Source organism: Mytilus trossulus, unplaced genomic scaffold (assembly GCF_036588685.1).
Source record: "Mytilus trossulus isolate FHL-02 unplaced genomic scaffold, PNRI_Mtr1.1.1.hap1 h1tg000486l__unscaffolded, whole genome shotgun sequence".
Taxonomy (NCBI): Eukaryota; Metazoa; Mollusca; class Bivalvia; order Mytilida; family Mytilidae; genus Mytilus; species Mytilus trossulus.
In genome coordinates this window covers 218,636-235,209 of record NW_026963378.1, presented here as the reverse complement: position 1 = coordinate 235,209, position 16,574 = coordinate 218,636, and the positions used below count along the sequence as shown (strand labels likewise).

The 16,574-nt window shown below is 32.8% G+C and overlaps 1 protein-coding gene across 1 annotated transcript; it reads right to left on the bottom strand.

Annotated features, from left to right (window-relative positions):
• Positions 1-5,250: 5,250 nt before the first annotated feature.
• LOC134702472 (uncharacterized) lies at positions 5,251-15,455 on the bottom strand. The gene is made up of 5 exons (XM_063563371.1): positions 15,372-15,455; positions 13,333-14,132; positions 12,598-12,796; positions 11,832-11,951; positions 5,251-6,273 (listed from the first exon to the last, which is right to left on the bottom strand). Exons 2-5 carry the CDS (start codon positions 13,978-13,980, stop codon positions 5,492-5,494), a joined length of 1,749 nt encoding a protein of 582 aa, XP_063419441.1. The 5' UTR covers positions 13,981-14,132; positions 15,372-15,455; the 3' UTR covers positions 5,251-5,491.
• Between the last annotated feature and the right edge of the window lie 1,119 nt (positions 15,456-16,574).

The following is a 16,574-nucleotide window of genomic DNA, read 5'->3' as shown; positions in this document are numbered from 1 at the left end:
CATGCTTTTGTCAAAAATTGCAAAGTAATTCGAGAGGCTATAAAAATACAGTACACATGTACACAGTATATAGCGGAATGCAAACATACATTAGGTAGTGAAATTTTTGTAAAAATACAAGCTGTTTGAGCAGTCTTTTTGATGTACCGACTTTGCTTTATAAAAGTAACCAGAAATGTCGATGGCACTGTAGTACCCCGCTAGATTAAAACTGACGAGGAAAGGTAACACACGGCCACTGAAAGCTTTATTATTTGTAAATTTTTGGTTCTTCCCTCGCCATGATTCGAACCCATGTTACTGAGATATCGTGATACCAAATCGCCTGCACTGCAGCCGTCCCGCTAGACCACACGACCACCTGGGCTCTACAAATAATAAAGCTTTCAGTGAAATTTTATTTATGACATGGTCTTTCTAAATTGTATGTTGAATTATAGTTTCAATCCTAATTTCATGGTTCACAGAACAAAGTAACTAATACAGACATTATGTATGTGCCTGTCCCATGTCGAGAGCCTGTACTTCAGTGGTTATCATGTGTTTATGTGTAACATATTTGTTTTTCGTCCATTTTTTTTTAAATAAGGCCTTTAGTTTTCTCAATTGAATTGTTTTACATTGTCTTATCGGGGCCTTTTATAGATGATTATGCGGTATGGGCTTTAATTGCTCATTGTTGAAGGCTGTAAGTTTACCTACTAGTATACGTTTGTAATTATTAATTTCCGAGTTATTTTGGCCTCTTTTAGATAGTTGTGTCATTGGCAATCATACCACATCTTCTTTTTCCCCTAAATTATTATCTTTTCATTTTTTGTCCATTCTGTCTACTTTGTCCATTATTTTCTTTTATATCAACACTCCACCCAGACCTTCATGCATGTGTATGACAGGCACCATTGTTTGGTTAATTAGAACGAGATTTACATTTTAGTCTTTAAGTTGTAGTTTACATGAATTATTCTCTATTTTTACATCAGAGGCCCCTGAGGGGCCTCGGGTGTATTGCCATCGCCTACTTTTCAAAGATCTTCAAGATCAAAGAAATGCATATATAATTAGAGTTGGGAAATTAACCGACAGTATGAACCCGCGGATATTATAGTGCAGAATTAAATTCCTTGTCGCTTCTTTTAAATTCATGTTTTCAATGGATACTAAGATTATTTTTTTTTAAATGCAAATTAATAATATGAAAATGTTATGTCGTTAGAAATATTCGTATATTAATCAAACGATCTTCAATATCAATGATATACCGAAAAATTGTTGCTGCGGATGAATACCACGAATGCATATTCATCAAGTTAGCAAGAGCGAGAGAAAATTAATTTACGCAATTACACACAGAAAGGTACCCCCAGATAGCAATACTTTGTTGGGCCAACATCAGAGGCGGATTTAGGGGGGGCAGGGGGCCCGGCCCCCCCTTTTTTGGAAAAAAATTGGTTGCTTATATAGGGAATCACTGAAGCGTGACTTGAGCGGGCCCCTCTTAGGTCAGTCAGTGGGCCCCCACTTATGAAAATTCCTGGATCCGCCACTGAACATTGGTGATTAGTTGGCACAGTTGGTAAACAGTTGGCGTTGGTAGGACAACAAGAGCCGGACCAGCGTTGGTCCAACAACATTCAGCCAACAGTTATTTTGACACTGTTGGCCCCTCGTTGGCCCAACAACTTAGCACCAACTGTCATTTTTGTATGGTTGGCCAAATGTTGGCCCAACATTTTCTTACCAACTGTTATTTAAGTAGTTGGTCCAATGATATTCGACTTATGCCGTCCATTGGTTCAGTGTAAGATCTTCTGACTGAACCCACTGAACCAATTTTAAACAAACTCTATTTGAATGCTCATTCTTAGGATATATTTCATGTCAATATTGAAATATAAGCCAACATTGTGCCTACAATATGCCAACGTATTAAGTACTTATCTCCCCATTTTATACCACAGATTTTTTATTTAAAAAAAAATATTATTCCAAAGTGCAAACAAAAAGATGTGCTCTTCATTCTCTTTATCTAATATTTTCAAATCTGTGTAGTCATCTAAATGTATTTATCTTAATGTTTGAATATTATTTTGCGCAAATAAAAAATATTTAAAACCAGCCCAAACAAATAAATTAAATTTGAATATAGTTTCATTTGAAATTAACCATTAATTTCTACTGATCAATTGACACGAGTGGATTTCTCACTCTCCAAATGATAGGCGGTTGTATATTTTATATCAATATACAATACAGTATAGACCATAATATACTGATTACTAATAAATATATCATGGGAAGCATAATAAAACGTTGGCAAACTGTAGTACAACCAACAATGGCCCAACATAATTCCAAAACTAGACTACGTTGGTAGACTGTTGGCAAACAGTAAGTAAGTAAGTAAGTAAGTAAGTAAATTTTATTTAGAGTCGGCATATATATACATTATAACAGAGAAAACATGAGCTCTGGTGATCTCTTTAACCGACTATCACATAAAAAATCATGCAGCATCATGCAAATACTACCAAATAAAACATGCAATATAATGAAAGCAAACTTCTATTTGATTTGTGAGCCTCCAGAGTCAAAGCTCATGTGGCAGGCGCCTCTATGTGCATTGAAACAGGGGAATCAGCAAATCACTTGACGATCATAAAATATAACAAACTAAAAGCATACAAACAATAAATAAATAAAAATAAGCACTAGCATTTAATGGCAGATATATTAAAAAATGCATAAAAAGCAGAGCAAAAGGCCATTATAAAAAGAAAGAAAGAAATTTCAGCTTTGAGACAGCACTGGGTGGAAACGACATGAACTGCAGAAGCATTTTTGACTCCCACACCAGGAATTTATGTAATTCCTAAACTGGTCAAAAGAAGTCATGAGTCTAGCCTCATTAGGAAGTGAGTTCCATACTTGTGCTGCCTCAAATCTAAAAGATCTTTTACCATAACTGGAGGTTCTAGGTCTAGGTACCTCAGCAGTGTTTACATACCTGAAATTATATGAATTGTTTTTTATTACAACTAAACCTTGTATAAATAAAGGACATTTTTTATTAATTATTTTAAAGGTCTCCAAGGCAATTGAGGGCATTCTACGAGTTTTTTTAATGATGGAAGGTTCGAAATCTGTAGGAGTGTTTTGTATGAGCTCAGATGGTCTTCATAAATAAATCGAAGCGCTCGTTCTTGTATTTTTTCTATTTTTCTGGTATTTTGTTCCCCACAGAAATGCCAAGTCAAAGGGCAGTAACTGAAATTAGACATAATAAAAGAGTAGTAAATTGTAAGCTTACTCAGTTTGTTTAGATGTTTCCCAATTCTTTTCAAAACATTTAATTGCCTTGCAGCCTTTTTACAAATATTTGAAATGTGTAAATTAAAGTTTAATTTAAAATCAATCGTAACTTCAAGAAGTTTCACCTCATCCTCACATGATATAGATATACCATTCAAGTCAAACACAATCTTTTTATCATGTGTTTTTTTGCCAAGAGAGATAGCTTGAAATTTCTCTGGGTTGGCCTGCATTTTATTGGAAGAAAACCACTGTATTAAATAATTGCTGTCTTCCTCAAAAGCAGATATTACATCTTGTAAGGAATTTCCAGACTTTGACAAAGTATTGTCATCAGCATAGTTATATAAAGAGCATTTTTTTACAAAAAAGAACAAATCGTTCATAAAAATATTAAATAGGATGGGTCCAAGGATAGAGCATTGTGGTACCCCTTTAAATATGTGAAGCATACCACTTAAATTTTGGTTTACTTTCACACATTGTTTTCTTTTTGTTAAATAACTATATAACATATCAAGTGAGGATTTGGATAGACCATAAGCTTTTAGTTTCAGTAGCAGTAAGTCATGGGGGAGACAGTCAAATGCTTTGGACAAGTCCATAAGGATAGCTGCAAGGTATATTTTGATCTAAGGCTAATTTCCAATCTTCAATCACTCTTAATAAAGTTGACTGACATCCAAAACCAGATCTAAAAGCTGCCAAAAATGGACTGAAAATTTTATCAAAGTACTGTACTAATTGTACTTCTATGGCATTTTCAAAAATTTTAGAAATAGCCGGTAATACACTTACCGGTCTATAATTTCCTTTTTCTAAAACACTATTCTTTTTGTGAATAGGTGCAACTTGAGCTTCCTTAAGACGGTCAGGGAAGGTCGATGATGATAATGACAAATTAACAATATCAGTAAGGGGTTTTACAATAGCTGGTTTAGCAAAATGCAGTAATTTAGGTGAGATGCCATCTATACCAGTGGCTTTTTTAACATTAATTTTACGTATACGTTTCTCAACAAAGTCTTGATCAATAGGGGAAAAGGTAAAATTGTTTTGATCAAGATTAGGAATATTATCTTTAATGGCCAAAATACTCGGGTGATCATCATAAACCTTTATTTGACTGCTACCTATATTCTTTGCAACATTTACAAAATAATCATTAAATATATCTCACACCTCCTCCTGTTTTGTAATTAAAACATTATTTTCAGAGAGGACAGTTTCCTTTTGTTGTACATTTCCCTTATTTGTAAGAAAAGGTTTCACTGTTGGCCAGAAATCTTTCGACTTCGGGCCTCCAGCACACCTCTCTACAAAATATTGGTTAATGGATTTATTTTTTAGTTTTGTAACAAAGTTGCGTTGCCGCCTATATGTCTCCCAGTTCTTACTACCACTGAATTTTTGAAATTTATTATACAACATTTTTTTCTTATAAATGGCACTTTTAAGCTCTGCATTCATATATGGTACTTGATTAGGAAAAAATTTCCTTTCCTTAAAAGGTGCGTGTTTGTCAGCTACCTCAATGAAACTTTTGCTAAAATTATCATATGCTGTATTTACATTATCAAATTCAGATATATCAAAATGCTGATTTTCTAAATCATTTAAAAAATTTGAAGCATCAAAATTCTTAAAGCTTCTGCATATCTTCTTTTTTGGTAAAATTTTAGGTAAATCACAATTTAACTGCACAGATATAAAGTTGTGCACATCACTAATTTCAGTGCCAAAATTACATATCTTTTTAAAATCACAGTCATGATTCATTAAAATCAAATCTAAAAGGGTTGCTTTAGCAATTTTTGTAAAACATGTAGCTTTCTTCAGATAATGTTCTTCAAATTAAAAATATCACAGATTTCTCTTATCATTGCACTCTTATCACAGTTAAGATTTTCATTAAGATTAATCAATGAACCATTTACATTCAGACAGGATGGCTATCTTTCTTTAACAATTGCAACTAATATCGGTCAACACTTAAAAAAGTCATTTATTGATAGAAATAAATTCATCTGGAAAGTTCTAAAATTCTGTGTATAAAGCAGGAGATTATACAAAAACTATTTACAGACAAGTCATGATTGGTGATGAAAATTGCCAAAAAGGTTAGCTGAAAAGATATACATGTAATATATAAGTCAATATAATTACAAAGAATAATCAACTAGCTTTCAGGTGTTAGGAAGTCAAATATTTTGCGAATGACCTTCATACAATTTGTGACTCGAACATTTCCTCTGTCAGTTTTTTCAGACAATAAAGCTTTTAATCCTTCTAGACCCATTCTCTCAATAGACAGTTTCAGATGAGAAAGCTTTAAGTTGGATTTTGATGCCTTCAAAGCAGTGGCTCGTGATATTGCTTTACAAGCAATGGCTTCATTGTAAGACTTCAAATTGTCTTGCTGGACTATACAGTCATAAGGATGACTTACAGGAAATACAAATGCATCCAGATTGTTTAAGGCTTTTGAGGTTAATAATTTAAACAATGCTCTAGTGTCATCAACTGCATTGTGTGCACAATAGTTTTCACCGAGAATATGTGACACCAATGAAGTTTGAGAATATGATGGTAATCCTGGCATTATCTTCTTAAATAGCTCCAGAGTGTCTACAAACCCACATACATGAGATGAAAACTCATTCCACATCTGATTTGCCTTTAAAGAATAATACAAAACATGGCAGTCGAATCGTTTGATGTTGTGTCCTACTAGAATTGGCTTTGATGGATATTTGGAAAGAAATGTTATAAAATCAGTGAGAGCTTCATGTGGTAACTTGTACGAAACAGGTTGTAAATCATAAAACATCTGATTAGCAGAAACGGTAATTTTTGTTATTTCGGAGGCCTGTATTGAGATTGGTTGGTTTGGAAAGACGTAACTGCTAAATTCATTATTGCTTGAAGTTGCAGCAATCTGTATAACATCTGATGTTCTATCTGGAAGAAAAAATATTTAAATATTTCTCAATTTATACAAAATATGTCACCTGCTAATTTTATAGTTTTAGCAATTGACGTATTACACCTATTCTCAGAATAAGTGTCCACGGTTGGAAAATAATTTCTAATTCAAAAAGTTGTAACAAACATCAATATTTATATTTTATTTCAAACATAAGCATACAACAAATCAAAATGCAAAACGGCAGATCTCAACCAATAGAAATAAAAAAGAAAATACAATGCCAAAATATGGGTATAGAGTATGCTGTAATCTACGTTTCAGGTACTTATGCATAGATTCAAATGAATAGTTCAAACATATTTTGTAAATTTGAATAGTTTTCAATGGCTAAATAAACTGATAATAATACAGTCAAATAACTGTAAAAGTTTCTCCTCAAAATTCCTATTAAAAAAAAACATTGGATCGAAATATAAACTGATAAAAATTTGGTATAAAACATGACAATAATATGACAGCTTACATTTTCAGTATTAAAAAACATGCTCAGTGTATGCAAACACTCTACATGTTGTGTATTGCCTCTCATCTGATGAAAAAATAATTACTACACATCTTTTGAAAATGTTTTCATAACAAACTTGGATTGCCAACAATGAAACAATAACGTAAATTACACAAAACTGTAACGTATCTTACAAAGAAAAATTCTCTCATAATCAGGATTGTTTCATCCTTCTTCCTGAATTCTTTCAAAATGTATGAAAAAAGAAATATTGTAACAACATTTTGGGTGTTTTATCATTAAACTGTAAATGTTTTACAAATATAACGTAAATTACACTTTATAAAAAAAGAACGTTCTTTCTTGATTTTCAGTTTTTAAGCATCTGTTTAAGTATTAGATCTTAACTGTAACAAACTACAGGCATTTCTATAGTCCTGAGGATCAATTTCAAAGCTTCGACCACTCCGTCCAACTTTATTGGGCTCTCTAATGTTACACAATATGTCTGTGACCTGTAACCATATTTTGTCTTCTGGATTTGGCCATTTATACAAAGGATTTCCAGTATTCCTTCCTTGACTTGGCCGCAAAAAATTAACTTGACATTCTTTATCAGTTTCATCGATGTCTGTTATTTTTCCAACGTGCCATGCATTATCATATATTGCCGCAACAAATTGGTCGACGGCGATGGTTATCTCAATCCTGTCAGCTTCGACTTCAGCTGTTTCAACATGCTCATTTTGATTTATATTGGCCTCTTTTTCTGGTACTACAACACGACCAGCATTCTCTCCTTTCAATATGTTTGACTCTGAGTAATCATGGAAATTACCTATCAAACATTCCTCACAGTAACAGGAAGTCACGGTCGTCTTGACTATACCTTTAGATACACCAACCACACAGTGGACCTGCATTATTCCCTTCAATGGAATTATGTGTTTGTTGAACTCTGAAATCTCTAACCTGCTATCTGTGCATTCTGTTGAATTGTAATAAATGTATTTAGCACTCGTGTGGTGCTTTTGCACTCTTTCAAAGTACTCAGGTGCATCCTGTACTGTTATTTTTCCTTGTCTGACGGCGAGGTCTGCGGTACGTTTTGATGTTCCCCCAATGCCATCGCATGGCCCTTTTCCGTGCCCGGTTTCAAAATAGTTCCAAATGGCATTGACACCAAATATATTTTTATGATCAGACACAATGTAGAAGGCCGTCTTGTTACGATATTGTGAACTTGGACTATCTGTCCAGTAGTGAACAACCTTCAGATTATTGACATGATTCTTTATTTCAGACAAAAGCTTTTGAATGATGGTATAAACAGATCCTATGTTGTGCCCAAGATCGTCGGAAACGAAGACATAGTTTTTATGTTCAAGTTCCTTCTGTTCGTTCTTGAAATAAACAACAACTGGATGTAGGGTAACAGCACTCGAATTCCAATATGCACTCTGAACTTCATCGGCTGAAGTACATGAAAAGTTTTCGGCAAAGTCCATCTGCACGATTACATTTTCACACGGTAAATTTTCTTTCAGATTGTTTAAGGCTTGGTATTGAAGTCGAACTCTTGACACGTGTTCTTGAAAATCACGAACTTGAGTATGTACAATTGAAATGAAGCTGTTCCTTGTTTCCTCTCTCTCAACAATTTTTGTTCTTTTTTTGCCATCTGCCATCTCAACCTTTTTCCACTGTTCATACCTGACATTTTCATTTCGAATTTCTGAGAGTATCTCTGGGAGTGGCTTGTCTTTTAGCTGCCTTACAAATTCATCGGGATTGATGGTTACGTTGGCACCTGACGTTTTCATGTTCTTAAGGGCTAACGCCATGTTTTGGTGCTTTTGGCAGAGGCATTTATTTCTACTTAAATGTTTGGTTAGGCATATATGCTTTGGTCTCAAACGACAGAAGGTAGCAAGTGAAATTTTCTTCGGTGACTCAGTTTTGAATTTGAGATGCAAAAATAACATGCTGTCGTTAAGAACTCTTTTTTGTATATGACCGGTTTCAGTTTTCTTTTTATCGTTTTTGCCAGGCATCATTCTGCTATTATCGTCTCTTTCTAAGAATGTGACGACGTCTCCACGAAGTATTTCTCTTGATTCTACACGCTTCCTCAATAAAGGAAAAGAGAGCAATTTGTTGGAACACACTGTGGCCTTGAAGTGATGACGTCTTATTCCGGATTTGATGCCTAACATTTTCTTCATCTTGTACTTCTTGATTATTTCTCCGTTAACAATTTTCTTCAAAACGTGTTTTCCCTTCAACCCATTTGATTTCCAAGCAGCCCCTATCTCTTCTGTTATAACATTTGCAAAGAGTAGTTTTTCCTGGATCTTTTTTGGAACCTTATGTGGTGTCAGACCCTCTTCTCTGATTTCTTGTATAGTTCTTTTTCTAGGTGTCAGAGCAATTGATGTTGATGTAGAAGGGCTATTTCTGGAGGAGGATGATGTAGTAGGATTTCTTATGATAGTTTGTGTTTTCTTTTCCCTGTTTATTAATCTCTGATATCGCTTTGATACGGTCCTAATTTTTCTATTGAGTAGTTCATTTTTGTCTGTCAGGTCTGCTATTGTTCTTCTATGTTTGGCGTTGGCACGATTTACTCTAGTTCTGGTTCTTTTCTTTGTAGCCAGTGACGGTAACTTAACTATCAATTGTTCAGTCACAATGTTAACTGTAGATGTGACATCTGATGATGATGATATTTCTGAACATTGCTCCAAGTTATTAGCTACTGTTTTGGTTTGCTCCAAATTATTAGCTACTGTTTTGGTAAGATTCTTTTTCTTTAGCCTATGTTGTCGAACCCATTCACGAACCTTTTTACGCCTTTCATTTGCCTTTCTTTGTGGCTTTTCTTCTATTGGCACATAGTATCCTTTGACTCTTTCTCTTTCTTTTTTAAGATAAGCTTCTCCTTCTTTCTGTTTTTTTCGCTCTCTATAGGCTTTCTGAATTTCAGCCTTTGATTTTCCCATTTCTGAAAATAAAATAAAATTTGATTAAATCAACAGAACACAAATTAACTACAGCATTATAAAGCCAGCTATCTGAAATGATGGTAGAAATTCTTTGATATACTCTTAATAAGAATGCGTAATCTACGTTATCAAGTTGTGTAGTCTACGTTATAACATTTTGCACACGTTAAATGAGAGGATACTTGGAAATTAAATAGCAATGAAGCCGTTAAAATAACGATAAACACCCTTGCTGTTGTTTACATGCTTTCAAAACATGTTTGAATTGACACAGCAAAAGAAATGTTATAAATTATAAGCCTTTCTGTAGCCATAAGTAAGCTACGTTATCAGGGATTCAAAGGAGCAAATATGCAATATATTTACACGTCTGGATACACAATGGAATAAGTTTGCAAAATTCATGAACAATTATGTCTATTTTTATAAATTTTTGGGATGCTAACTTCTTTGTACCTTATTTGTAGTCATAACATTCGGACACTACTGATCACGTAAATTACCAATTTTTCTAGTGTTTTTAAATTGAAAATACATGCTGTAAATGCTTATAGCCTCTAATGAATGCATCACAAAAGGTTTGATAAATATGCATTTAACTTTATATATAATCTTGAATCACAACGAAAGACAATATAAACTCCTTACCTGAATTTAAGCTGAGTATTCCACATTCATATATTTTGAAAAACCTTGAAGGTCAAATGACGCTTTCCTTATATGATGTCAGACGAAATATGAAAACAAAGAACCACTGGCGGTAGAATAACGTCAAAATTTCCGTACTAACGTCGCGTTTTATTGTCATATTGTATAGCAGGTAACGTAATTTACAAAACGTAAATTACAACCACCATCTATTTTCAATTTTTCAGCAAGTTCTAAAGCCTCAAATCTAAAACACCGGGTATTTAATTGGTCTTTACAATAAGGTGTACCTTTTAAGGCAAACAATAAGCATTAATTCACATACTTATGTTAGTAATCGCTATAACGTAACTTACAAGCTTATAGCAACGCTCGTTTTCGGTTTCATAAAATGTAAAAAAAAATATTTCAATGAATTTCAAGACAAAGTTTGTACATATGTTTAACAGCAATACTTTTAAAATAAGTTTGGTCTAGTTAACATTCGTTAAATACTATATGTAGTAAAATTGTATAAATTTTAAGCTTAACAACGTAGATTACATAGTTTTCGGCGACATCAGAAAAAAAGGTGTATTGAAAAAATGTATATATTTGAATGAGAACTGTTTTTTTCACTTTGTTGTAACGTTAATATGCTACAAGAAAACACTTTACATTGTTCAGAACTATAGATTGGTTTATATTTGGCAGTTGTTTCATTATAGCCCTATGCCTGGCGACATGCATTTTTGGTGAAATTAGCGTACTTTCGACACTAAAATTTTACTGAACTAATGTAGGCAAGTCAAATAAATTGATTGAAATCATTAAATTATATATATCTTCGTATAAAAATCACAATAATTGACAGATATATGCTGTAATACTCCCCTCGGGCATCAGCGACAAGGATTTCACAAGCGTGGACACTTATTCTGAGAATAGGTGATTAACCTTATCACCAAAATGAATTGACAAGTGTGCACACCCTGAAATGTCTCGTCTTCTTTACTAATCATTGATATTATGTTGATAGTTCTAAGTATAAAGCTTAATTACAACTGTCACATAAACTTAACATTAACCAAGATAACTAAACAAAGACCAATAAACCATAAAAATGAGGTTAAGGTTAGATTACCCATGCCAGGCAGACATGTACAGCTAACAAGTTCCATACAACCAATATAGTTGACATATTACTTATAGTTTAAGAAAAATAGACCAAAGCACAAACACTGTGCAATGAACCGTGAAAATGAGGTCACATAAAATAAAACCTGCGTGATTGACATACAGATCATAAAATATTTCCATACACCAAATATAGTTGACCTATATAGTATTAGATAAAAAGACCAAAAATCAAATACTTTACTTTGACCACTGAATTAATTTTTTTTTTTAATTTTAAATGTTAAACTTGTTTTATATTTTTAAAAGGACTTACATAGGCTTGTAGTTTCTAAATCAAAGACTACCAGTGGAGCTGTAGAAATATCTATCGGTATACATAAAGATGCATTCATTGGAGCAGGGATTTCTTCATCTAACTGCTCATTGTCCATTCCTATAACACATTAAGTTTTGTAAAGACAAAATTGCAGATTTTAATTGTTACATACATGTATGGTATAAAATGTTTTTGTACATATGTTTGAGTGCATAACTTTGCATCAATTTAACAGACAAATAAACAGGCTCTCCCCTTAATAGACAACTGTATTGTATTTGAAGATCTTTACCTAATGGATAATTTTTTCCCAATGTCATGCTTTAGTTATTGAGATATATACATTTGCAAGCAAAAATCTACATTTGCAAGCAAAATCTACATTTTATCCATATTTCTAGTTTAAGCCATGGCAACCATCTTGGTAAGCTGGCCAGGTCATCAAACACATTTTTTTAACTAGATACCCCAATAATGATTACGTCCAATTTTGGTTGAATTTGACCCAGTAGTTGCAGAGGAGAAGATTTTTGTAAAAGTTAACAGATGATGGACAACAATCAAGACAAATGAAGGAAGCTAAATGCAAAGTGATGAGAAAAGCTCACTTGGCCCTTTGGGCAAATTGAGCAAAAGATGAATATCTTAAATTGAAACTGTGTCAGAAGAGCAATACATTACGCCATTTTTATGAGGGCTTGGATAAAATTTAAAAAAAGGACAGGATAGAAGTTCTGATTAAAGAAAATGCAATGCGATTTACCTATTTCACTTTCATAAGTTTTTCCTTCTCTCATTTCAACTCCGGTACTTTTCACTGATCTTTCTTTTTTCAGATTGATTCTTCTTTTTTTGTGTTGCTTTGTTTTGGCTCTTTCAGATTTTTTATCCCTCTTTCCATTCAATCGTATAGCCCTCTTGATAGTCTCATTCCCTGGTGACAATCCAGCTGCTTCACTCACCTTAAAATATAAATAAAAAACAAAATGTATAAATAAGATATGAGTATCGTCCTAAAAGTTATTTAAGAATTGACTGTTTCTTTTTGTTTAAAATTTTAAGTTTGATGTAAAAGCATTTATCAAGGCACATGTTATATTTAGTTAGGTTTGTTAACACATACCCCATTTCAATTTTTAATTTTATTTCTTAAAATAACATTTCACCTTGAAATATACAATGTACTGGTTGTATAGTGAGATAACAGATCTCCCTTAACTTGTTTTTAAACATTAGGGAGCCATTATTGAATTTCAGTTGGGGGAGGGGGTATAACTGTTGTGGGAGTAAAACAAAATATTTTCGCACTAAGTTATTGCATTGAGTCTATGATGCAAATAATATTTTTTTCAAAATTAAAAACTATCGGTGGAAATTTTGATACAGAATATTTTTTGTCATTTGATCGAACAGAATATTTTTTTTCATCAATATACATCAAAATAACTTTATTATGGAAAAAAACATAAAAGTGTAATTAGCAAATAATTAATATTACCTTTGACACATAACCATATCCCTCATTCTTTTGTAAAACTGCGGCACTGACACGATAATTTAAACTGGAGGAGCCCGAATAATGTTTATTCTTTGCTGCCTTGGTCGAGACCGTATGGTTAAAGCTCTCATTTGCTTGGGAACTGGCAAGTTTTGATAGTTTTTTTGATTGGCTCTCTATTTTTCCCAGAAACAATTTCTCCAGATCAGCTCTGAGACTTTCAGATTTCAAGTCCTTTCCGAAAGGTAAATTTGTGTGCCTGTATGACGCTCTGTCTTTTAAAAAACCACACCATTTTATATCACAGTTTTCGTGTTTCCCATACATATGATCAATCATCCCTCTTACTCCTTTTTCTATTTTTTCTGGAGAATCTTGATTTTGTGCCAACATGTATGAATAGTTCTTGGTAATTGAATTGATAACCATTGGTGTCAACTCTTTTTGCTTTGGTTTAAGAGCGTAAAGCTTTTTGGTGACATTTATGATGATATGATTTCTGTCGCTTGTTTTTACCATTTTCGAATTTGGTAGTAGTTTTTTTACCCGGTCAAACCCAACCGAATCGTCATCACCTGCCAGTTCATTTATATTGATATCTTGTTCATGTACATCTTTCACTAACTGAACTACCATGTCTGGTTCCATGCCTTTTGCTGTCCCTGACCAGTTTTTCTTACAGTTGTGGGGTAACGGTGGTCCTCCCTTCTTTTGTGCATTCCGACATATACGGCAACCAGCAATTCTGAGGGTGTGATGCACAATTTTCCCTGTTTTTTCCCCTATCAGTGAGGCCACACCTGAAAAGTGAAATACATACATGTATGCTAATGCAAGTAAGTGTAAAAAATTTAATATGGAGTTATCATGTTGCTATACTACTCATTTAAAATGATTGTTTAATTCTTTTTATATGGTTTGCATATCTATAAATACTTGACTTGGTTAAGTTAATTCAAATTTTTCTCTTGGTTTAAAATTAGATAATTCATGTTTCCGAAACTCATTTCATAATCTGTTTATGCATGCTACACATGCTTGCAGGGATCCTATGTTTTTCAGCAAATTGAGATTGAATAACAAATAATAATTACCAGCTATGCAGGGCACAGCTTGATACTTAAGTTAATGTCCGAACACTAAGTGATTCCCATTATAATCAAACAAATTTTTCAAAGAAAAGGGGGGGGGGGGGGGGCGCCCTGAAAAAAACCTATAAATCCCCCTCTCAGGATTCACAAATATTTGGCTGAAGAATTATCAGGATTATGGGGGCTCGCAGGTCTAAATCATTTTTTTATTTAATATAAGATTTTGCTAATTTTTTCTATAAATGAACTTTATCTTATACCTAATAAAAAAATGAAATAAAAAAGAGGGGTCACCGATCATTTACGCTCACAATCTGCCTTCGAAAGAAACATACATTTTGTAAATGTCCTTTTTTCTGTTGAACTAATAGGAGAAAAAGATGTAATATCGAAATAAAAAAAAGAACCTAATTACAGAAATTGCTTAAATTTTACAATTATTTAGTTTATGTATATAGCTTATTTGAAAACAACAATAAAAAATATAGGTCACCGATGAGTAAAAAAAAAGATATTTCAATTTTCATGCCAAAAAATTGCATTTTTGCACCAAAGGGAGATAATTTCGAGCTTTTTCAATGATATCTTCATTTAAAAAGTCAGCTGGGGCCAACACAAATTAATTTTTTGGAATGATTTTTGTGCCATATGATAAAGTAACAACTACTTAAGGTAATTTATAAAATTTGTTAAGAAAATTAAATGTTTAATTTTTTTCTGAATATCTTATACCCGCGAGCCTCCTTAAGCACAGTTTTTGTCTGAATTTGGTGTCCATACTTTTCAAATCTGTTCTAAGATGGGCATTTTATAACTATATACGAATGTATATGGAGCATGATTTTTTTCTTTCTATTTTAATATTTGTTTATTTGTACTATTTCTTTAATTATATTACCTGCACATTTTTTGGGTCCTATTTTAAGTCCAATATGATTTTATATTTACCTGACAAACTATTATAAGCCCTTCCGGAACCTTTTTTTTGCCAACATGTGTCTGTGGATGCATTAATACCTGCTTGTTGATTACCCTCTGTAAAAAAATATTAGATTTGTAGTGCAGTACCTGGAAGTCATGTATTTAAAATCAGATATCCAGTCCTAAAGACATAAACCAAAAGGTAAAACTTAAGCATTAAAAATATACCAAATTGGCTCAAGTGCTGTAGAGCCAATTTGTCCTTTAATTTATACATCAGGACTTAAGCTAATAATTATCACTGATTTAATATGAAATGTTTTCATAGAAATAAACCTAAACACAAAACTTAACCACAAAATTAAGGTATTAAAGTGATTGTGGCACCTTAATCTTATCGTTAGCTATTTATTCAGTCATTTCATATATACTGAGCCAAAAAAGTTTATATACAATAAAAGAAAAGTTCCTAACTGATTATCTATAAAATATATAAATATAATTGTTTTTATCCTGCAATTAGCAAACTAATGTACAAATTACAGGTATAAAAGTATATTTTTGCCTAACCAGTTCGTTTTAGGGTCTTCTTCATGGTCCACATTTCAACTAAATGTATGTCAATTTTTTTTAAATGTAGTTTTTTGAGTTTTTTCAGGATTTACACAATATATGTACATAGATGGAAAATATATTTTTTATTTATACTTGCTAGGAAACAGGAGAACAGCTTGGCAATTTAACACATACATGTATTGTAGGCATTAACATATACATGTCAATATATAAAATGACATTGGTAAAAGTTGTAAGCCATTGTATCTACAATGAACATGTATATGCAAATGACAGGATCTGGACTATTATTTTTACAAAATTATTGTATTAAATTTTCATTCAAACCTGCATCAATGGTCATGGACTGGAAAGCTTCATCGAGTAAAAACTTCCTTTCTGAAGCATTTGCCTGATACTCCATTATATCCCCAACCTCATTTTCTCTTGATTTTAGGGACTTGTGGTGAGGATAATGCACATTCATGGCAGCAAGTAAATTGTTCAGCTGTGTTTCACCAATACCTGCATGAATCATACCTGTTAATATAAAAAAAAACATACAAAAATATAAAATAACAAGCAATTTAAAACACCAGCAAAATTGTAAGAGTACATATAGCTTAAATTATACCATATTTAGACCATATGTTTATGTACATGTAGGAAATTGAA

Excerpts from the sequence above, each read along its gene's own strand:
- LOC134702472 (XM_063563371.1), bottom strand. The coding sequence starts at position 13,980 with ATGGAACCAGACATGGTAGTTCAGTTAGTGAAAGATGTACATGAACAA. Across the intron at positions 11,952-12,597 it reads AACTTATGAAAGTGAAATAG|GAATGGACAATGAGCAGTTA; the intron begins GTAAATCGCATT and ends AATGTGTTATAG. Across the intron at positions 6,274-11,831 it reads TTTAGAAACTACAAGCCTAT|ATAGAACATCAGATGTTATA; the intron begins GTAAGTCCTTTT and ends TTTTTCTTCCAG.